At 44.8% G+C, this 23,028-nt stretch overlaps 1 protein-coding gene across 5 annotated transcripts; it reads left to right on the top strand.

Moving 5' to 3' along the window:
• Positions 1-28: 28 nt before the first annotated feature.
• On the top strand, positions 29-17,841 carry LOC149345384 (uncharacterized). Of its 5 annotated transcripts, none has more exons than XR_016283285.1 (6): positions 29-4,426; positions 4,510-6,754; positions 9,425-9,672; positions 11,787-11,946; positions 12,499-16,377; positions 17,275-17,841. XR_016283285.1 is itself a non-coding variant. In XM_089546610.1 (6 exons), exons 1-6 carry the CDS (start codon positions 4,318-4,320, stop codon positions 12,859-12,861), a joined length of 834 nt encoding a protein of 277 aa, XP_089402736.1. In that variant the 5' UTR covers positions 29-4,317; the 3' UTR covers positions 12,862-12,881. The 5 variants fall into 5 exon arrangements, 2 of the variants coding, with proteins under 2 accessions (XP_089402736.1, XP_089402737.1); XR_016283283.1 differs by having other exon boundaries at positions 6,668-6,754; XR_016283284.1 differs by having other exon boundaries at positions 6,668-6,754; positions 11,787-11,901.
• Positions 17,842-23,028: the final 5,187 nt, after the last annotated feature.

Below are 23,028 nucleotides of genomic sequence, written 5' to 3' on the forward strand. Positions count from 1 at the left end.
GGAAAGAGCACACAATAAAAATGCCAGACATCAATTGATGCTTTGCGTTGTGTGCTCTTTCCTCATCCATGTTTGTTGTGCACTGAGACAGTGTTTCATAATGCAAATTCAGAACCAACTCATTCAGCTGTTTACATTTAGTTCAGTTTGAATTGTAAGCCTGTCGCAGTGGCTGAGTGGTCCATACTGCTGAGCCGAGGGCCCAGGTTACATCCTGTCTGTGGTGAAATGGAGCAGTGCAGAATGCGTTTGTGCTCTGTAATATCAGTGCATGTTAAACAACCCCATGTGGTCTAAATTAATCTGGAGTCTTCCGCTACGTCATTCTTCATAGCTTAAAGCTGTTAAATCCTAGAAATCAGAATCACACTTTTAATTGTAAATAAAACAATGCCTCTGCCACATGAGTGTTTCACAGGCTTTCAAACTGATGGTCTGTTGGCCTGAGTGTTGCTATACAGGCAGCTGAACGGGCATCAAGTCAGCAAAGCAGCCCAGAACAGTGTTTACATGCAGTAGTGCTGTGCACTCTCAAATGGCAGTGTTGTGGTTAGGTGCTGAGGAATGAAGCCACAGCAGTATTATTAGTGAAATTGGAAAAAAAATCCCGGTGCACTTGAAGGGGCTATGACAGGGTCATTCGACATATTGGTAAATTGGTTTTTGAGGAAAGGCAGTTTTGCGCTTCTGGGAATAATATGAAAGTCTGATTCCACTCCTGGAAGTATTAGTACGTGGGGCGCTTTATTTTTTAAAAAAAAATGCGATAGAAATCGTGATCGGGAAGCTGTTCCCACTGAGAGTGGCCACCATATTGAACTGCTCATGTGATGTCACAATAGATGGCAGAGTGTCATCTGCAATGCAGGCTACACTGTCAAAGGACATGTCTCCTTCCTTTTGTGCATAAATGAAGTAGTGGTCCTCCCTCATGCGGGAGTGTCATGAACGTGTTACTCTGCTAAAATGATAAACTTAATCTATGTTTCTTTTGGCATAGTTAAGGCATGGTTGCACTCGGTGGGCTGGGCAGTATAGGCCTTAGCTGATTGATGCACCAATCTTTCACATTATACCGGTGACGATACCAGCGCAACCAGTGATCGCCTAAAGCCTGCGACCGATGAAACCAGCCGGCGGATGGTCACTCGATCTGTCTTCGGCAGACCAGAGGCTGAGTCGGCGCTGCTTGTGGGCAACAAATTTGGAGCCTTTATTTAATGCAAATGGTCACCAAGCATGCTTCTGGATTAAACAATTTAAAATTAAGTACTAGTCATATCGAATAAAGCATGCACATGTAATTAGCGGGAAGTGGAGATCCTCTAATATCCCAATGTTGGAAGTCACATCCTTGACGCTTCTTGCAGCACTGTTACAGTGTGTGAACAAATAAAGCTACAACTGGTGAGAAACAGAAGAGAACATTTTTGGTAATGTGAACTTACCTTGCGTCTCATCCTGTACAAATGAGCAATATACAGCCACTTGTACACTAGCTTTGTAAACAAACACGCTGGGGTGTACATACTTGCAATTTACGAATCGGTGCATTCCTGCAGGAATCTTGAAGCACTCATTAATTGTATACACGAGTGATTTGCTTAACAAGCACTGAGAAAAGCGAGTGGAACTTCGGGATCCTGTCACTGCCGCACAATCGGCTGTGGGTGAAGTGAAATGGAGACAGCAGTGGCTGTTGGTCAGTGTGGGCAGTGAAGCTTTTGGATCACTTCGGGATCTACCGTGGCAGGACTGGGGTGGCAGCGCCGCGTGCTTTCGTGTGCCGGCCATCATTTCCCATGCTCTGGTAATGGTCACACTGACCATGGTTTTACAAAAGGGCTTTACCAGCCGAAAAAAATTAGTGTGTTTGACTAACATGTGCGCACACACATGCAGCTTCTCGAGCATCGGCACAGAAACAGCCTTATTTGGGATCGTAGGAGGTTTTGAGTTATTATTGCAGGTCAGTTGCCTTGTCTTGAAAGGCACTGCCGTTTTAGGTGATTTGCTGTCGCAGTTTGTAGTGCTCTGGGAATACTAATACCGCTGGTGTTTCAGTCTTCTGCCATGCCGAGTATGAAAGTAATGCACTTTAAACCAGACTGACACAATCTTTAAATCTTTGTAGAAGCTAAAGTTTGGTACTTGCATTAAAATTTGGGAGGGTAATCTTTGTTCACGTTTTTCTACTGTGAACATATCATGCATGAGAGCATGCTTTGGTGCCGCTCGAAACAATGCTAACAACCTTGTACAATGCTCGAGGGCCCTTGAAATCTCGCTAAAGAGTTGCACACTGCTTTGACTCGATAGACTATATACTCAATGGCCATTAAAACTGCCTTTGTAGCAGCACTCAGCGTGAGGTGATAGACTATCAGTTTGAGAGCCTTCGAAATGCCCGTCTGACAGGGATGTAAGATGCCTGTGTCATTGCCACACTGTACCTTGGCCTTATATATGCTGTTTGCTACCTGGAAATTACAAATGCCAGAAAGCAAGCATATTTAAACTACGTGCATAATGGCGTGACTTGCAGTGTGAACTGGTTGTCCTGAAATGTGCCAAATAATTGGTTGGAATATAAAACACAGTAAACTGCGATATAAAATGAGCTGGAGCATTTCCTTGTCTATTCTAACAATCAGGCTGCTCTAAGATGTTCATCCTGAAATACCAGCATGATACACTCACATTATTTTTTTGTGTGTGTGTAGTGTGGTGTCAATGGATCCCAGCAATGTGAGAAATGTTGCTTTATTTCATATGAAGTAGAATTTTCATGTAGATTGCTCAAGAGTTTGGTTTTTGATTTGTAATTTTTCATTTTCATTTATTGGTTTTGTTTGGCCAGTACAGAGACTGCAAACAAGGGAGAGCAAGCTAAAGGCGCCTAGTAGCGCCTGACAGAGGCCTGCCCTCCCCATGTAAAAAACAAAAAAACAAAGTGGCACTTGGCAATGGTACAAAGTTTCCATAAGTAACAGAAACTAGAAAAGCAGCGGATATATTGACAACGAAACAGAGATCAGGTATGCATAGAGCTAAGCACAACAAAACTAAGATCAAAACATAACAGACAAAAACTGATTAGGTAAAAACACACCACAACTAGCTATAACAAAAATATTCATGAACAGTTTTCCTAAATCTGACCTCGGACATATTTTGTAGTGACAATTCTGTTAAATATGGATAGGTGTTTAATGTATGAGGAATTATGTGAGTTAGTTTTTGGAACCCATAGTTTGTACGGGATTTTGATGCATGGTATTGAGGGTGCCTAAGACTGTATGATGTTTGGGCAATTAAATATGTGCTCTCGAAAGTCTGCCAGTTTCCTTTCATAAGGTTTCTGATATAAACAGCAAGCTTCTTGTGGTAAGCGGCCGTGATGGTTAGCAGTCTATGGTTGAGGAAGGAAGGACCTGTGCTCTCACTGTAATGTAAGTTATCAATCGCTCGTACAGCTCTTTTTTGTAAAGTAAGTACTTTCACAAGATTGGTTGAGGTAGTTGTTCCCCAGATCAACAAACAATATTGTACATGCGAAAAGACTAGAGAGAAATAAATTTGTAGTTTGAATTTTCGAGGCAGTATTGTGCGAAATTTATTTAGGATACCAACAGAGCGAGCCATTTTAGTGCTAACGTAGTTTACATGATCTGTCCAGAGTAAATGTTCTTCAAAAATGACTCCAAGGAACATTGTAGAGCTGACACGAGTTATAGGAGCTTGCTCGAAGTGAATTTGGAAGTTGTTCGGAACTTCATTATTTTTGGCTCTAAACAGTATGTACTTTGTTTTCCTGACATTAAGTTCTAACCTATTTGATTTTAACCAAACAGACAATTGGGATAACCAACTATTGGAGGCTGCTTGCAAAATATTACTATCTTGCCCTGAAAAAAATACGTTAGTATCGTCTGCATAGATTATAATGTTGTCTGCTGGACGAAGGTTGACGATATCATTAATATATAATAAGAACAACGTTGGTCCTAGAACGGAGCCCTGTGGCACACCAGACACAATCTGACCGATCCCAGATGAAATACCGTTAATGATAGTTGTTTAAGATCGGTTGTCAAGGTAGCTAGCAAATAAGGTTAAAGGAACGCCGCGTATTCCATAACACTGCATTTTTTCAAGCAATATCTTATGGTTAACCGAGTCAAACGCTTTCCTCATATCAAGGAATATGCCAACTGTTAGCAGTTTATTTTCTATGTTTTCAATTAGCTTTTCTTTGATTAAGGCGGCCTCAGTTGTTTTGTTTTTTTGAAATCCGTACTGTTGCTTGGAGATGACATGGTTTTTGTCGAGATATTGAGAATGTTTGCAGGATCCTACAAGAGCGCCGAAAAAAAGGTGCGGCGCTACGAGTTCACTTCAGCCCTAGAAAGCTCGGCAGTTTCTGGTAATTGAAATTCTCATATTTCTTTATTGATGAGAAATTATTTTGCATACTCAACAAGACATTCATGTGCAATTATTTTTTAGGAAATGAGGGCCACAACGATGTTGTACAGCTGTCGTCACCACGTACGACATGAATTCTCATTTGTTAAGCCGCTGCGGTGGCTCAGTGGTTACGGCGCTCGGCTGCTGACCCGAAAGACGCGGGTTCGATCCCGGCCAAGGCGGTCGAATTTTGATGGAGGCGAAATTCTAGAGGCCCGTGTACTGTGCGATGTCAGTGCACGTTGAAGAACCCCAGGTGGTCGAAATTTCCGGAGCCCTTCACTACGGCGTCCCTCATAGCCTGAGTCGTCTTTGGATGTTAACCGCCTTAAAACTAAAACACCATTTCTCATTTCTATTTAATGTAAGGTCGACATTGTGTTAGTTTTGATTGGGAATTTATGGTAGTATGCTTGCAAAATCTGGGAAAAAAAACTCCACCGTAGCTAATTGCACTTGCAGAGAAATAGAACGTGCTCAGACTTGGCATCAGCTTTTTACATTTGCCATGCTCTCAGATCAGCAGTGAATCTGCCAGTAACCATTTCGTGGCAAACTCTCTTACCCACGTTAACAGTACTGCGAACAGGTTTCTATTCACATGACATATATTCCGCTCTCTGTTTTTGGTTTCGCCATGACAGTTTCTTTTGTGTCCTTAAATGTACCGTATTTTCCGGTGTATATAACACGCACCCGCCATATATGCAGGCTGTAATTGAAAAAGTTGCTATATAAGACGCACCCTTATATAAGACGCACCCGTTTACCCAGTTGGGCTAGTGAGGATCAATTAAACACGCTTACGCGACCATCACGAAATTCACCGTACTTGTGAGAAATTCTTAAGCAACGCTAAGTGGTCGAAAAAGGCAACACTCACGCCATTCCTGCCCACGTTTTAGAAAAAAGAAAGAAAAACGAAAAAACTCTCCCATATGTCCATAAGAACATTTTATTTCTACTTAAAACCTTGGAAGTCTTCACCTTCGGATGCGCTATCAAAAAGTTCGCCCATTTCTGGTGGCAACGCGACTGAAATATTCTCTTCGCATACGTACATGGAGCAAACAAAGTGGGAAAGGGTGGCTAAAATAAGAACGCCGGCTTGTCCTGGCTTGTCTTGACAATGGTGAGAAGCGTGATTGTTGTCATCTTTTGGCATTTCACATTACTTTTGCTTGGGGCCTCCGAAACGGTGTGTTTGTGATCCCGGAAGTCGTCATCCCCGTTGTTTCTTGATAAAGTTCACCTAAAAAAAGTTGCGCACGGTGGTCCCCGTATTGAAGTATTAACCGTGTTACAACCGCATCATTGCTAGTGATATTTTTTCGGTAAAAAAAGCTTGAAAATGAACCTGAGTAATTTCTGAACTCTCTAAAAAAAACGAAAAATTCGCATATAAGACGCACCCTTGTATAGGACGCACCAGCAAGATTTTTGAAAAAAAGCCGCGTCTTATACACCGGAAAATACGGTACCAATGCACCATGCTGGTGCATGAGAAATGTAATTATTGAAGTACTATAGACACATATTTAAAAAATTGAAAACTGATTTTTCAGGAAAGAAAGTGGTGCAGTAATTCTCTCGCATTTCGGTGGACATTCATAAGGGAAGGGATAAAGGAGGGAGTGTGAGAAGAAAGGAAGAAAGAGGTGCCGCAGCGCCCTGGGGTAATTTCAGCCGACTGGGGATCTTTAACATGTACTGACATCGCACAGCACACGGGCGCCTTTTGCATTTCGCCTCCATCGAAACGCGCCGCCGCAGTCGGATCACAACGTTCTTTTATGTGTCATAGGTATCTGCATGATGTGACATTGTTTGTCACGTCAACTACTTGTCATGGAGGTGTCGGTTTTGGTGGGTTTTGAATTATGAAGTCTTTGTACAGCCTGTGATTGAAACCAAATTAAAATATCTTTTCGGCCAAAGGAAGTGTTACTATTGCCTGGGGGGCATCTCTATATAACCAGGAATTTGTTTCTGAACTTCGTAATTTTGTGTCTATTGTGTTTTAAGATCACCTGTATGCAAAACAGCCTGGCCATGCAACTGTTCTGTCCCTTCTCCAAAAATATCCTGAAGTAGCATTTCTGCATTCAATTAGGATAGAAATGTGACATTGTGGTTGTACACAGTAGTGTGTTCTGTACTTCCTGGATTGCCATCAATGACACATGTTCATCTTCAGCCCCACTGAATCACGCTGGGGAGAGCGTGAGCGAAAACAGTGCGCCACCCAGCGAGCTGGAGGAGTCGACAGCTGGGACTGTTGATGGTGAGATTTTCACTTTGTTTACTTTTGTGCAAAAAGAGAAATGCAAGCCAAACATGGGGACACAGTGAGAGGAGAGGACAAATGCTGCTTGTCCCGTCTTTTCACTGTGTTCCTTTCTTTTAATTACACTCCTATTTTGTCTAGTATCAAGTGACACGACAAGATGTAGAAGCTAGATCTGCTTTGCCTTATAGAAAAACAGAGCAAATTTTAAATTTCTCATTGTACCTGCTGCTGCCGAGCAGCAGTCAACAGGCCCAGAAAGATCTAGAGAATATACTTATTCAGGAAGATATTTGCATGGAGTTCTCGTCAGTGGCTCTTGCAATGGTGCTAGGAGCACATTTCTAGTTTCAAACTATGTGCTTTGAAAGGGGTCACTCTGAAAATCATCACATGTATTTCTCAAAAACGATTGTATTGAACTGAAGTGGTACTGGAATTTACAACCTAGTACTTCCATTGCTTTCTCCTCTTGTGATTCATAGTGGACTGGTTGTTGTGTGCCCTTCCCAAGAGCTGTATGTTGTGCTTTTGTTGGGTTCTTTTGGATCCTGGCATTTCTGTTGCCTCTCTCTGCCTACATCACCACCAGGAAGCCACTCCTACAAATTGCACTCTACACAGTAGTCCCATGTTCTGTGCATTTGTTTCCTTACCAGCATAATTTGGTCGCTTCCAGAGGCACACAGGTCAGCAAGGCCCATATTGTAATTTTTCATTGTCTTTCAAACTATTTTAAAAGTTTATTGGTTGGAAGTGAGTGCAGTGCCTTGGATGCAGCGAAATGTGCTGAAAAAAATTAATTGCAATATCACAAAGCTCCCATAAAGGGTGCTGAAGGAGATAAGCAGCCAATAATAGTGGCATGCTCTGAAGGAGGACCTCTGGCTTAGGAAAGAACTGAACAGCCTAACTGCCTTGTGGAGCACATCAGCTGGCTCCTAGTCTTGTCTTGGCTGCAGCAAAACGGATGCGTGGTAACAGATAAATGTGACCTTGTTTTATTTCTCAACGGTTTGGCACCTCCTGTGCCTAGCAAGAAACGTTTGGTCCACCTCTTTGTTGCATTTCGCTTGTCAGCTAAGGGCTATGATTCCATAAGGGCTATCTTTGTTGCAGTTTTAATGCATTGATCCCTGCCGGCACTTGCAGTTAGAACAGATGTCTACCTCCAGCATTTTGGCCAATGTGGGTGTTGCCGTAAGCAATACTTTCCAAATGGTGCAATGCTATATTAAGGGCACAGGCCTGCTGTCCTTTCTGGCTTCTATTAGCACATGCTTCTCATGACACTGGAAGAATCCATTTGCGACTAACTGCTGCCATCTCTGCCATGGTGCAATAGCAGTGGAAATGCCCATGAAGCAATGTAAAAATTGGCGAAGCTCATACGAGGGGGTACCCAAAAGAAACCGGACTAAATTTTTTGGTCGGCAAAGCTTCTGTGGTACCGCGTTTTGCCACTAGGAGCGCATAGAACGAACATTCCAGAGTCAGTAAGCCGAGTGCCGTCGTTGAAGGAGGTTAGACTAGTTTAGGCAGAGTTTTAGAGTGACGACTGTTTTGTCTGAACGTCGTTATTGCAATGGCTGATTTTCGTGAACAGCGTGCGCCGGTGAAATTCTGATTTTTGCTTGGAAAAAGTTGAATGGAAACTCTTGAAATATTAAGAAAGACGTACAAGGACGATGCTATGGGGACAACTGAAGTGTTCCTGAATCGAATCCTGAATCAAAGCAACAATCATGCCAATGGAAAACTTCAAATTCACCTCGCCTCAAGAAAGCTCGTCAGGTGAAACCAAACCTCAAAACAATGCTGATTTGTTTTTTCGACGTGAGAGGAGTCGTCCATTGAGAATTTGTTCCGCAGGGTCAGACAGTTAGCCAGGCTTTCTACTTGGATGTTTTGAAAAGATTGGACAACAGTGTGCGGTGGAAGCGGCCAGATTTGTGGCGGTCGGGTGACTGCTTTTTCCATCATGGCAATGCCCCTACTCACATAGCCCTGTCTCTACGACAATTTTGGACCAAAAATGGCATGACCCCTATTCCTCAACCCTCATACTCTCCCGACCTTGCCCCGTGCTACTTTCTTTGTTTCCTGGAATGAAAAAATAGGTGAATGGAAAGCGTTTCGCTGATGTTGCTGAGGTGAAGAAAAAAACGACGGAGGCGCTGTCAAGCATCACAAAAGATGAATTTAAAAAATGTTTTGAAAAATGGAATGAAAGATTCGACAAGCGTATCATTGCAAGTGGGGAATACTTTGAAGGAGATTGAAGGTCTTTGCTTAAAATGTGAACAAATAAGTTCAAACAAAAATAAGTCCGGTTTCTTTTGGGTACCCCCTCGTAGACTGAGAAGTCCTTTACACAACAAGGCTGCAGGTTCTGTGCTAGCTATCACACATAGAGCAGCTCCATTTCACCTAGGTGTTTGTCAGTGCACGGTGACATTTATGGCATTTAAATTAGGCTAGCAAGGAATAGAACATGAATTAGAAGTGTCCTGGAGGATAAAAACTGGTGGAAGTTTAGGAGCATAGTACAGAGTGTGTTGCTGCCTACTGTTAGCCTCATACTGTTCTTTATTGTACCTCAGTGCGCAAATGACATTATTGCGCCCAGGTTAACCCTGCTCTCACTGAAATTGTTGATTGCTTCAGTTTCAGCTACCCTGCTGAAGCTGATGCGCCTGGTGCTGGAGGTCCGACAACAGCAGCGCGACTTAATGCAGCGGTTACAAAGGCTGGAGGATCACGTGCTGCTGGGGTCGGACCGGCAGCTGGAGCAGAGGACTCTGCCAGTGTCCCCCTCGCCACCGCCTCCCACCCTTGCACTGCCCGCATTCTCCCCCGAGGAGTTGGACACTGTGGAAGCTGCCGTCCAGGACGACAGCGTGGCTGCTGGACTGGTGATTTAATGTTTCTGATAATTCGTGTCTGGAAAAAATGAATGCCTACTAACGAATTGCATGCATAATGTAATTCCGAGGTTTGTGAAGAAATCTTGAGCTCCAAGAGTATTTGCATGCCGTGCTCTGTGAATAACATGCTCTTCATAGATATAATTCCTACTGTTGTGCTGGAGTGTGCTGTCACAGTGTGTTTTGTTAATGTAAATGTCTTGTTCATGAAAGTTGCTTGCTGATATACACACTGGCTGTTTCAGTGAACATTTTCAGGAATTCCTAAGAATAGGGAGTTCAAAATAGAAGAAATATTTGCAGGTACACACGCACAGTTATGCAGTAAATTATGTCCACCACTGCTGAGAGATCGTTCCTCCAAAAAAAAAAAAATGTTTTCCCATATCGAACTTGCGCTTCTTTAGGAATTTTTGAGAGTGTTCACTGGAACGCCCTGTCGATTCCTTGTGTGGTGAGATTTACTGTTGGAAGCAAAAGTGGTACGCAATGCCCAGCCGGTAGCAGAGCTTGCAAAAACTGCATCACGTGTCGGGACAGCTGTTAGGGGACTCTCTTTATCTGCTCTTTGGCTCCTATCAATTTGTTGGGCTCAGTAGCAGTGCTGAACATGTGGTGCTCGCAATATTGCTTACGGCAAGTGCCAGTTGTCACATCATGTTTCAGCCACGCAATGCAAAGAAAATGCCACCTGCGAGACTGCTGTCGCATCAGAGCGTTTAGGCGAGAAGGAGCGCTAAACAGCAAACCAAGCTACTGATGCTGGTTCTGTGTGAAGCATTGCACCTGTCACATCTTGTAGTAGCTTGGTATTTGGCGGTGCAGTCACAGGCTTTTTTTGGGGCAGTTGCTCTCAGATGGTGTCACTCAATGTCATTCGATGTAGTTTTCCAGAGCTCTGCCGGTGGCCGGTCGTTGCATAACAGACTTGGTTCCAACAAATTTTTTTTCTCAGTCAAATATTTCTGTGATTACATTATTGTTTTACATAGATCAACAGCAAAAAAAAATCCCCTATGCTTTTGTTGCCTGTGGCTGCCTTTCTTCGTATGTGTCTCATAACGAGCCCCTCATTTTCCTTACATTTGTCATTTATTGTTGTGCTGTTTTAATTTAGTTCAGCAGTGGACTTTGTAGCTAACATTAAGGATGTTGTAAGGTCTGTTTTACAGGAAGCTGAGCTTTCGGTTAATATACTGTTGCATGAACTGCTGTGAACACAGCTGGAAGTTGGTCCTCTCTCAGCGCGTCTTTAGTTTCGGCTAGGTTTCCCAAATAATGGGGCAGCTTTAACCCACCTCTTCCCTGTCTTTTGCTCACATTATGCACATTTCATTACTTAATCTGCTGCCAAAAACAAGCAACATCGTTTAATTAAATGTGGTTGCTAAGCATGCAGCTTTACTCAGGTGCTTGGGGATTTAAATAAGCGCCCTTTGTATAGCATTCATTAGACTGCTCAATTTCAGGGTAGTGAGCCCCGCCATGGTGGCTCAGTGGTTAGGGCACTCGACTGCTGAACCCAAAGACTCAGGTTCAAACCCAGCCGTGATGGCCAGTTTTCCATGGAGGCGAAAAGCGAGGCGCCCGTGTGCAGTGTGATGTCAGTGGCGCATGTTAAAGACCCCACGTGGTCGAAACTTCCGGAGCCCTCCACTATGGTGTCCCTCATCATAGCCTGAGTCACTTTGGAACTTTAAGTTCTACAAACCAAATCAATTTTAGCGTAACGGCTGTGCAGAGAAAACACATCCAGCACATAGATATCTGCAAAAAGCATTATAGTTATAATATAATAATGTCCAAGATGCAAAGCATAATGGGTAGGAGTTGGCCACCTTTGCTTAATCGCTAAAGTTTCCCTGCTCTTAGTAAACTGGGAAAAAAAAGAATGTCCATATTGGTGGTGGTGCTTTCTGCTGGTAGCAACTAGTCAAGCTATTGTATCATACAGAAATTATGCATTATGATTGTAGGTACTCGCATGGGCTGTTGACAGGTAGTCACACAATTGTCTTAGCTATTTGATTCTGCTAAACTAAATGAAATTATAATTGATGTTTGTGCCTAATAGCTTGTGCACCTGTGGTGTTTCTTTTCAGCGAAAGCAGCTGGTCTGCCTGGGGGGCAAGGGCCTGAGGGAGGTGGGCTCCAACATAATGACCGCCATCATGGGGGTGGCTGTACAGAGGATGTACAGCCTCCATGGCCGCAAGGGCAAGTGGTCATTTATTGCCCTGAAGTTATGCAAGGTGGCAACAGGTATGTTGTTGCAGTAGCTTTTAACTGAATTTTAAAAGATGAGTGGAAGAACATGCACCAGGTTCTGCTGCGCTTTGTTTTCTTTTCTTCTTTTCAGTTGATACTTTACCAGTTTTCTTTTTCATTACAGGTGAATATTTTGTTACTGTTTTTATGGGGGTAGTCATCTGCAGTTTTCTTCCATGTGCATCTGAAGATATATGAGTCAGCAGATGCCTTTCAAAGAAAGCCCTCCCATCAGTCACATCCATCTCTTGTCATGGATCGTAGTCGTGCCTTGTATCTGCCAGCCATTTGTGCTCCCATATGTTAGTAGTGCAAAGTGGTCGACCGTGATGTCGCAGCAGCTTTATACAGTTGGTTAGAAGAGCTTTCAGGTGGATTTTCTCCTCAAGTTGTATTTGGATACTGTAGTCCTTTCATTCTGGCACGCACTTTGAGTTTACATGTACTTGTGGCCTTTTCTGTTTTCTCTGTTGCTGAAATAATCTTGATTTCTGTTAACGAGCAAACTTTTTCTGCTGGCCTAAAATGAACGCTTATCTTATGCAGATGCCATCTGTGAGAAGACGGGGGCGGATGTGGTGGAAGCGCAGGGGTTTATTAGGAAGTGGTTGCCAGGTTCGGTGGACCGTGGCGGCGGACGCAAAAGGCGTTTTGCCGAAGCGTTTCTGCCAAGTACCGCTGCCGGCCTGGCAACCACTGCGAGCCCCTGTGCTTCAGCCCCCAGCACAGTGCCCTCCCTTCCCCAAGCGGCCCCCACCTCCCAGAAATCCTCCTCCTGCGCGGCCCTGGCTCCTTCCCAAGGTCCCGCCTCCTGCGCGGCCCTGGCTCCTTCCCAAGGTCCCGCCTCCTGCGCTGCCTCGCAGGACTCGCGCAACCGCGCGTCCCCAGCCACGGTGCCTAATTATTTAATAAATTGTTTCTCAGTTGGATTCTTTCGTTGCCTCATTTTGTTGTGCATGTGTATAGAAGAGATGATTGCAGCTTTGCAATGCCAAAACCCATGGCTTTCCCAATGCGAACATTAACTGGAATGTGAATATTCGCTGAACTGGAAATGCAATGGCATAAACTTCGGGCAAGCGTTAGCAGAAAGGCTGAACAGTGGCCTAATTGTGGTATGTCAAGCTGGTGTTGGTAGAGCGGCTGAACAGTGGTCTGATAGTGGCATGAATGTCGGTTCAGTGTTGGTAGAGCGGCTGAAAGTGGGTACAATAGCGGCGTGAATGTCGGTTCAGTGTTGGTAGAGCGGCTGAACAGTGGTCTGAGAGTGGCATGAATGTCGGTTCAGTGTTGGTAGAGCGGCTGAACAGTGGTCTGAGAGTGGCATGAATGTCGGTTCAGTGTTGGTAGAGCGGCTGAACAGTGGTCTGATAGTGGCATGAATGTCGGTTCAGTGTTGGTCCGAACATCAGGCCAAGGTTGGAAAAAGTAACTTTTTGCCCCAATGCCGACGTCGGTACGACTTTCGAGCCGGTTTTGACCAGCATTATGCCAGCGTCGGTCCATTGTTGGTGTGCTGCTTGGGTACTGCCGTCTGCACCGCAGCCTGCATCAGCGCCTGGAACTCGAAGGCCCCGGGGGCTTTTCCGTTGGGGTTGTCCAATCCGTGGCCGTCTACCGTGTCGGCGTTAATGGATCCCCGCCCTGAATTATACTGCGCCTCGTCGTTTCGTAGAGTACCGCTTTCGCTGAGTGCCGCCTCCCTTGCTCCCACATCGTTGGGCGCGTCGCTGTCCGTTGAAAGGCCCGGTCGTGGTGCTACCTTGCTCGGACCCAGGTAGCACACGGCAGCGGGCCAATATTGGAAATCCACTGGCAAAGCGTGGCCCTAACTAGGCCCAGAGTTACCAGTGAGCATCCGATATTGGTTGTGCCACTCCTTAGCACATCCAACAATGGCCCTGGTTGTACATCGCTTTACCAGTATTGGCTGAGCCATAATTAGATCCTGGCTATCATGGGCCAGGTTAGCCAGGATTGCCCCACTGTTTGCCATTGCTGGCTGTGCCATCATCGAATCCTGGCTATCATGGGCCATGTTAGCCAGTGTTGTTCCACTCTTTGCCAGAATTGGCTATGCCATTTCCGGGAGCTGGCTATATTGTCCTAGGATTGCCACCGCTTATCCAGTGTTCAAAGTATACTGGCAAACGTTGGTAAACATTGTGTCATCCATTAAAATGGGTTCAAAATTATTTTTATTGTCGAGTACCATATCGGCAGTTCATAATTTTCGAACGCGCTCAAACATGCGAGTTCAAAGATTTGGTTTTATTTATTATTATATTTTAACCGAACACTTTTGCAGTTTGTGAGCAAAGCTACCCATGATTCCGTTGGAAAAGCTGCACTCTGGTTGCGCAGTGAGCAGCAATAATACGTTTAGGAGAATTGCGATCGAAGTCCTGTTGATCAGAATTAACGTTCTGATTACACCCGACACGCCTTCAACAAAAATTGTCAACAGGTGCCTTCAACAAAAATCAAATAAGTTTCATTTGATTAAATTTTTGGAATAAAAAAATCACTTTTTGTTTATTCGCTCTAGGAATTCACTGCCGCAGTACGCAGCTGGTGTCTGCTTCAGGGAGATCGCGATACAAACGTAATAGATTAGCGCAAGTGCATTCGCTAAACCGAAATTGTGCTCAGTTTTGGCAACGTCCAGAAACGAAGCAGTCGCCTCGTAATTTCGAATTATGCGTTGCGCTCGTGAAATATTAGGCGGATGCTTCATAAACGCACGCGGACACGTGCTAAGCGATTCCTACGCTTCCCTACGTCTTGCCCCGCGATCGCGCCTTTCCCGTGTTTTCTGATTTGCTATTTCCTTCCTTTTCTGCAAATCGTTGTGTTGGAAATTTTTGTTTTTGACCATTTTATTCTTCTGTTGCGTAATTTGCATTGGGGGCTATATAGCTCTTGCTCACGTCTTTGCATATTTACTCGCAGGATCTTTTTTTCTTTCGAACATCACCTTTATTGATGAAAACCATCGAAAGTAGTTGCGAACCACAATTCAACATGCCTTTGTTTGTTTTTGCTTTTTTTGCGCGAAACTTCCACCCCAACAAACAATTTGAGGATTCTTCGACGACCACTGAATAAATGGACTGACAACTGGCGTTAGACGCATGTTAACCTAGCTTGTTTGGCGCATGTACAGAGGGCAAAACACATGCCTAGAACAACCAAACTGTGTGTTCCGCCGCTCCCAAAGCCGCTGAGACCAAGAAGGCAAGAAAGTACGATGAAATACTATGAGTTTAACTGCACATGTTTACATCCAGACCATTTTTAACCAAATCTTGTGGCTAGTTATCACGTGTTCAGCCCGAAACACGCTCAGGACGTGTTCTAGACATGCATTTTGCCCTCTGTACGGTACATGAAACTATGAAAGAGCGCGCATTCTGCTTGGATATTTTTTTTGCTTTATATTTTTGTTATGTGGTAACATTTTAAGCTATCTTGAACTGACAGAAGCCACATCATACGGCCCCACACAATACGCGAGTGTCTCAAGTCGTTTTGGCGAAATGCATCTTGAAGCTCCAAGTTTTTCACTTCAAAATTTTCAGGCTTTTGCTGCAGCTTTGTAGCAATACTTTGACGCTTCCGTGTTTCCCATCCACTTCTCTCTTGTAGATATTGCTTTCTGTACTGCCTTGGCCATGTGACTCATTCTCCAAAAATTCCAAACCCTTTTCACGTGTTTTGGCCTCTTTCCCTCTCTCTTTCAAGTCTTCAAGTCCAATATCTCCCCACCTGTTCTCCCGGCCGTGCCCTTTTCCAGGGAGCGGGCTAACCCCCCACCCCGCGAAGCGCTATTTTTTCTTTTTGGTTGTCACTTTCTCAAACCTGTTTTCCCTCGCACGCAGCTACGCGCTTCGCTGTTCCTCCACCTCCCTGTCTCCACCTTTCAGCTCGAGGACTGTTCTCGGAACCACAAAACCTGTGTAAAGGAAAATTACTCTCTCCCCTCCAGCCAACCCCCCCCCCCCACACGCACCATCGTCTCCACTGCTCGTCTTGGAACCGCGCGACTCATCACAATAAGACATTCTTGACTGCACGGCGGAGCTCAACCACGTGCACAACCAACACGACGAAAATGCATGCACACTCGAGCTAGTACCGTTCATAGTCTGTGCACGCGAAAAGCCACACTCATATATTAGGAGAGCTCCGACGCTGTTCGTACCGCCTGCAAGATCTTTTGTAAGTACTAAAACTCTTTTACCTTGATATACGTCTGGAAGTTAAAGTGGTTTTTGTAGTAAATGTTGCTTCGACTACATGCGCCTTTATTTTTTAGGCAGGAGAAGAGAGCGAGTCAAAAAGCACGAGGACGACTTCTGTGTACCCACTCTCATTGCGAAATGGCTTGCTTGACGTCGTGCGCAGTGGAATTGTGGCCGAATGGTGAGAATTTAATTTTTCGTCTTTGGTGAGATGAACTCACTTAAGATTCACTACTTTGGCTAACAGCGGGTTTGAACTCATATGACTTGAGATAGGATGCATTCGGGAATATGTCCTTTACCGCTTATGCACGACGGAAATCAGAACCGCTTAATTAATTTTCCACTGCAGACTAGTTGGTAAGGATATGTGTAATACTTCCGTAGTGTTTCTTTTTGCCTTCTACTCTTGCAGACTCAATAGAAAATCCGCACTTACTGGTTAAAGCTTTTGCCCAAGTTCTCTCGCAATGAGAAAGGGCATTAATCAGACTAGTATTTTTGTGTGGTTTTCAAGTTGCAGTTTCGAATCCAACTATAGCATGCATGCGAAGCAACTAAGGTAAAACAAAGGTGCCCTGAGTTCCTTGCGTTCAGCGTATTTCGTCAAAAATCGCAAGCCGCATTTTTAACCCCATTAAATAAAACTAATCAAAAATGTTGTTTTGACGTCCATGTGGAAGAGACGCTACAACCTGTGCATGTTTACTGGAATAAAAAATTACCTCGCAATTTAGAGATACGAGTTATATTAAAACAAAATAATACATTAATCTGTTTTCAATATGACATTAATTTGCTTATCTCGCATTGAATATATTTACTGAGAGTGCGACACAACGCATTAAACTAAATTAAACCATTTGGTATAAGGGAAGTTTAGTAAATTAAATTCCACTTTGTGCAACTAATGTGGTGCTGGTTCTTAAGAATAAATTAAAAATTATCCTGTAAAATATGTTGCTAGTGTGTTCACGATGACTGTGTTTCACAAAATTCGGTGTTATTTAATCATTTTTGTTTTTGTTCTGTGATGGCCATAATTCAACTTACCATGACATCATGCATCTCTTTGCAGGCTTGGCGCTTCGTGAGGCCATCGTGCAAGAACTGGACGAGGAATTTCTTTGAATGCAGTCCAGCAGTCCCCTTGCAAGTGGAGTGCAACGATTACTTTGGATATGACTGATCAGTTCACTGGAGGACAGCTCCGTTGAGCGCTTTATGGATGCCTTAGCCGTGCCGCAGCAGCTTGCCGAGATGCTTTGTCCAACCTGATCGGCACGCACCAAACTTGAAAATAAATTGTTTTCCCACAGCCTCTGCCACCATGCTCTTGGGCCCCTTTTCTTTACTCCCCACGGTGGCTGGTGGTAGCGCAAACCATCCTGTGTGCGCTAGTAGCGTGATTCTTGTAACTCAAAGCAATAAACGGGTCTTTTTTCTGGAATTCTTTCGCAACCTCATTTATGAATATTTGCTAGGTAGAATGGTATGTATGTACATCCATCCACAGTGCCGGTCATTGCCGAGTGGGTTAATTGCATGTGCCAGCGTTCGAAAGCTGGATGCCATTATTCGAAAGCTGGAAACCATTATTCGAAAGCTGGAAACCATTATTCGAAAGCTGGATGCCAATATTCGAAAGCTGGAAACCATTATTCGAAAGCTGGCTACCAATGTTTGAAAGTTGGCTACCAATGTTTGAAAGCTGGATGCCAGTATGAGACCTTTGCTGGTCCATGCTGCAGAACGAACATCGGGACTGCGTTGGCCGCTTGATCGGCCGAGCGTTGGCCCAAAACTGGCATGAAAGTAAGGCCAATGTGTGAAGTGGTAGCGCTCGGCCCAAATGCCAGTGTAGGACCGATGTTCGTGCCACGTTTTGCCAACACTTGCGCGACGTTCGGCCAATGTTGTTGTGCTGCCTGGGGAGGACCTTCCGTCGTTGGCTTCGATCGGAGCATCATCGTGGCTTACGTGGTCGAAGCTCTCGGTGAAGGCGCCAGTCTTGCAAGGCAGTCTCAATCCCACTTCTGAAAGATGTAGTCGATGTAGTCGACACAACAAACGTCCAGATAAAACAAATAAATGGGCAGGTTTATTAGCCTGCGAAGGTTACATAAGAACACAGAAAAGACGGAGCACATCACGCATGTCCTTTTCCGCAAGCGAGTTCGTACGGCACTGCCCGTGTCCCTCTCTCCGACCGGATGTCGAGGCGGCCGCGGTAACCGGCGAGCGGTGTCCAGATGTGGCTCCGCGCCTCTTGGGCCTCCCGCTGCTCTTCCAAGAAGGGGAGCGTGGTCGCCGGTGCTCGGAGAATGGCGTCCGCTGCAGGACTTGAACGGCCGGCGTCGCCTGTGCACTTGTCTCAAGAAACCGGAGCGCCTCCGTCGACAACATGCATTTCGTGAACTGTTTTTGATGTTTAATAGGGCAAACCGGTCGTTTCTTCTCCGGTTTTGACATAGTGCAAATCTTTGACAACTTTGATGGGGCCGAGAACACAACCTGCACCTGATGTTTGCTTGCGACTTTTTTAATGCCATGGGAAACCTTATGCATGCAGGGAATCACAGGGACCGATTTTTTTCTTGCTTCTAGAAGTTTCTCATCCCGAGGCCGCTTCAATCTCTGAACTAAAATTTCAGAAACAGCCAAAATCAAATGGGGCGGGTAACCGGCTTCATGCCATCTCTGAATTTGGGCAGCAAAGCTCGATGACATCCTGTGATGGCACGACTTTCTTAAAGCACTCAGAAGGGAATTAACGATTATTGCTCTTTTTACGAGCTTTGAATGAGCACTATCAAACGGCAACAGCCCTTTCTTTCATGTGGGATTGCATGCCCAGCATAGGTGATCCTTCATGAAAACCAATCTAACGTCTAGAAACTGGAGTTCACGATTCACTGGTAACTCCCACGTGAACTTGAGGCCCTGGCTGTTATTGGTGAAGACTGATAACACACTTTCTGCCACCGAAGCTAGATCGGACTCATGAATATTCTTCATGATAACCAAAAAATCGTCCACATATCTAAAAATGGATACTACACGTGGGTCTATGAGATGACTTTTAATTTGGTTCCCAACAGTTGACAAGAAAATATCACAGAGTGCAGGTGCCACTGAAGACCCTATGCATACAACTTTTTTCTGGACAAAGAAGCTACCTTCAAATGAAATGGCTGTCGAGCCTAAGTAAAATTCTAATAAGGCTACAAAACTGTTACTGCTAATCCCAGCTGCATTTTGAAATTGAACTTCACCTGTTGTGATGATCTTTTCTCTGACCGCGCTTAGGAGTCCATGATGAGGAACAGAGTAGTATAAATCTTCAATATCAATGGAGAAACCAGTGTATTCGAGGGAGGGCAAAAGTTCAGTTGCTGCACGACGTACGAAGAACTGCGAACCATGAAAGGATCATCTTCCCCCAAAGAACCGAGGTGCTTCTGAAGGTAGCGACTGACAACGCATTGCCATGTCCCTTTTTCCGATATGATGGATCTTAGAGGCATTCCAGGTTTGTGGGTTTTGACCGTGAAGAATATTTCGAGGAAGCCCCTCTCTTCGTCTTTTGCTCGCTTCTTGATGGCATCCAGGTGCAAGTCATCCAAGATTTTGAGTCCTTGTCGTTTTCTGGTTCGTGCGTTGAACTTGACCAGTTTGAAGTTTTTGTTGATGGCTGCAACCGCCTTTTGTTGGAACAAACCCACGGGTAGGACAGCAAAGCCACCATCTTTGTCTTTGTTGTTTTCGCGCCGTCCGAACTACTTTAAATATATGAACCAACTAGCCCAAATCAAAGTACTTCTTGAGCATATTTCTTCTGCATTGGGCCCTTTCCTCTATTCAAGTTTCTGTACCGACCCCGTCATTACGTGTACCAACCTTATTGCCGTATCTACTTGCCAGTCTCGGGTGCTTTCTTTCTGCTTGAAGCGAAAAATCGTTCCATTTGAGGTGCAGGCCCTTGTCGGTGTTCTGCAGCCATCATGGGGCCACATCAGGCGCATTTGCAAGATTCTCAAGTCTGAGTACTGGGGGCAGGTCCGCATGTTCCAGGATTGGGTACGTGTCCTTGTTTTTCTCGGAAGAGACCCGACAAAAGAGCACCGGCGGCTAGAAGAATTGAAAAGGTTGTCGGCAAGGACTACAGAGTTTCTCTGGCAACGTGCGGTGACGAGCCTGCTTCGCCAACATAAGGAACCTTCCTGCGTTCGCCCCAGCAAGCTTGTCGTCCTTGGAGATGCGGTTCTTCCAGAAAAAGTGAAAGAAGTCTTGGAGAAAGGCCCAAAGTTCTGCTTCCCGGTTCATGCCAAGCGGCAGGAGTTGCTGGGCATGGTTAGAAGGGTGGCCGGCCATGCGACGGAGCGTGGAAAAGAGAGGATTATAGATGACGGTGTCGCCTGCCTGACGAGGTGCGTCGGGGCTAAACCCCGAAAAACCCGCCTCTTGAAAAGGTGTCCAATGCCCTCAAAGAAAAAGGTCTCCTGGCGCTCCAAGCAGACAAAGATGGTGGCTTTGCTGTCCTACCCGTGGGTTTGTTCCAACAAAAGGCGGTTGCAGCCATCAACAAATACTTCAAACTGGTCAAGTTCTTGAAAGTAGTTCGGACGGCGCGAAAACAACAAAGACAAAGGAGACACGAACACAACAGGACGGGCGCCAACATCAAGAAGCGAGCAAAAGATGAAGAGAGGGGTTTCCTCGAAATATTCTTCACGGTCAAAACCCACAAACCTGGAATGCCACTAAGATCCATCATATCGGAAAAAGGGACATGGCAATGCGTTGTCAGTCGCTACCTTCAGAAGCACCTCGGTTCTTTGGTGGAAGATGATCCTTTCATGGTTCGCAGTTCTTCGTACGTCGTGCAGCAACTGAACGTTTTGCCCTCCCTCGAATACGCTGGTTTCTCCATTGATATTGAAGATTTATACCACTCTGTTCCTCATCATGGACTCCTAAGCGCGGTCAGAGAAAAGATCATCACAACAGGTGAAGTTCAATTTCAAAATTCAGCTGGGATTAGCAGTGACAGTTTTGTAGCCTTATTAGAATTTTACTTAGGCTCGACATCCATTTCATTTGAAGGTAGCTTCTTTGTCCAGAAAAAAGGTGTATGCATAGGGTCTTCAGTGGCACCTGTACTTTGATATTTTCTTGTCAGCTGTTGGGAACCAAATTAAAAGTCATCTTATAGACCCACGTGTAGTATCCATTTTTAGATATGTGGACGATTTTTTGGTTATCATGAAGAATGTTCATGAGTCCGATCTAGCTTCGGCGGCAGAAAGTGTGTTATCAGTCTTCACCAATAACAGCCAGGGCCTCAAGTTCACGTGGGAGTTACCAGTGAATCGTGAACTACAGTTTTTAGACGTTAGATTGGTTTTCATGAAGGATCACCTATGCTGGGCATACAATCCCACATCAAAGAAAGGGCTGTTGCCGTTTGATAGTGGTCATTCAAAACTCGTAAAAAGAACAATAAACGTTAATTCCCTTCTGAGTGCTTTAAGAAAGTCGTGCCATCACAGGATGTCATCGAGCTTTGCTGCCCAAATTCAGAGATGGCATGAAGCCGGTTACCCGCCCCATTTGATTTTGGCTGTTTCTGAAATGTTAGTTCAGAGATTGAAGCGGCCTCGGGATGAGAAACTTCTATAAGCAAGAAAAAAATCGGTCCCTGTGATTCCCTACATGCGTGAGGTTTCCCATGGCATTAAAAAAAGTCGCAAGCAAAATCAGGTGCAGGTTGTGTTCTCGGCCCCATCAAAGTTGTCAAAGATTTGCACTATGTCAAAACCGGAGAAGAAACGACCGGTTTGCCCTATTAAACATCAAAAACAGTTCACGAAATGCAGATCACAAGTGGTATATCAGATTCCTCTAAGCTGCGGTCTTGTGTACTTAGGGCAAACCGGTCGATGTTTTAATGAACGTGCCAGCGAACACATGCGGAATGTGCGCCAACAACATGGAAGTTTCCTTGCTGACCACTGCAAGACTTGCAAAGGGTGTAGTCCGGATTTGAGCAAAACAGTTTTTTTGAAGAGCGGTAAATACAGATTTGAGCGGGAAGTAGTGGAGGCATTTTTTATTAAGAAAGCGGGAAGCGCATGCGTGAGTAGGCCTTTTTCATTTTCATTTTCATTTATTTACCTTAAAGGCCCCTTTCGGGGTATTACATAAGGGGTGGGTTAATCAAAAATTGGTACATTTTTTTCACGATGACATATGAAGTTCAATGTTGGCGTTGAAGAGTGACGGGCAGGTGATAGCAGCAGTGGAGTGGGAGAGGCCGTTCCAGTCTGACGCGGCTCGTGGAAAGAAGGAGGTGGAAAAGGTTACGGTACGGGCACGTGGACGAGTAACTTGAAGGGGGTGACCAGTGCGATGTGATATGCGCGGCGGAGGTGCGCAGATGTATGGTTCATGGCCGAGTGAGCTGTAATAAAATTTATGAAAAAGAGATAGGGTTGCGACGCGACGACGGCAAGAAAGACTTCGTAAGTTGGACAGTGATTTCAGGGATGACACACTGACTTCGTATGAATATTGGGAGTGAATGAAACGGGCGGCGCGATTTTGCACGGCTTCAAGTGCATCGATTAGATATGCTTGATGGGGGCTCCAAATGGGGGATGCGTATTCTAGTTTTGGTCTTGCCAATGATGTGTAAGCGAGTAATTTTACCTCTTTTGTTGCGTGACGTAAATGGCGCTTCAGATATCCAAGGGTTCTGTTTGCAGATGAAATAACATTAGTAACATGTTCCCGCCAAGTTAGATCATGCCACACAGTGATACCTAAGTAT

This window comes from Amblyomma mixtum, chromosome 5 (assembly GCF_055824585.1).
Source record: "Amblyomma mixtum isolate Tamu chromosome 5, ASM5582458v1, whole genome shotgun sequence".
NCBI lineage: Eukaryota > Metazoa > Arthropoda > Arachnida > Ixodida > Ixodidae > Amblyomma > Amblyomma mixtum.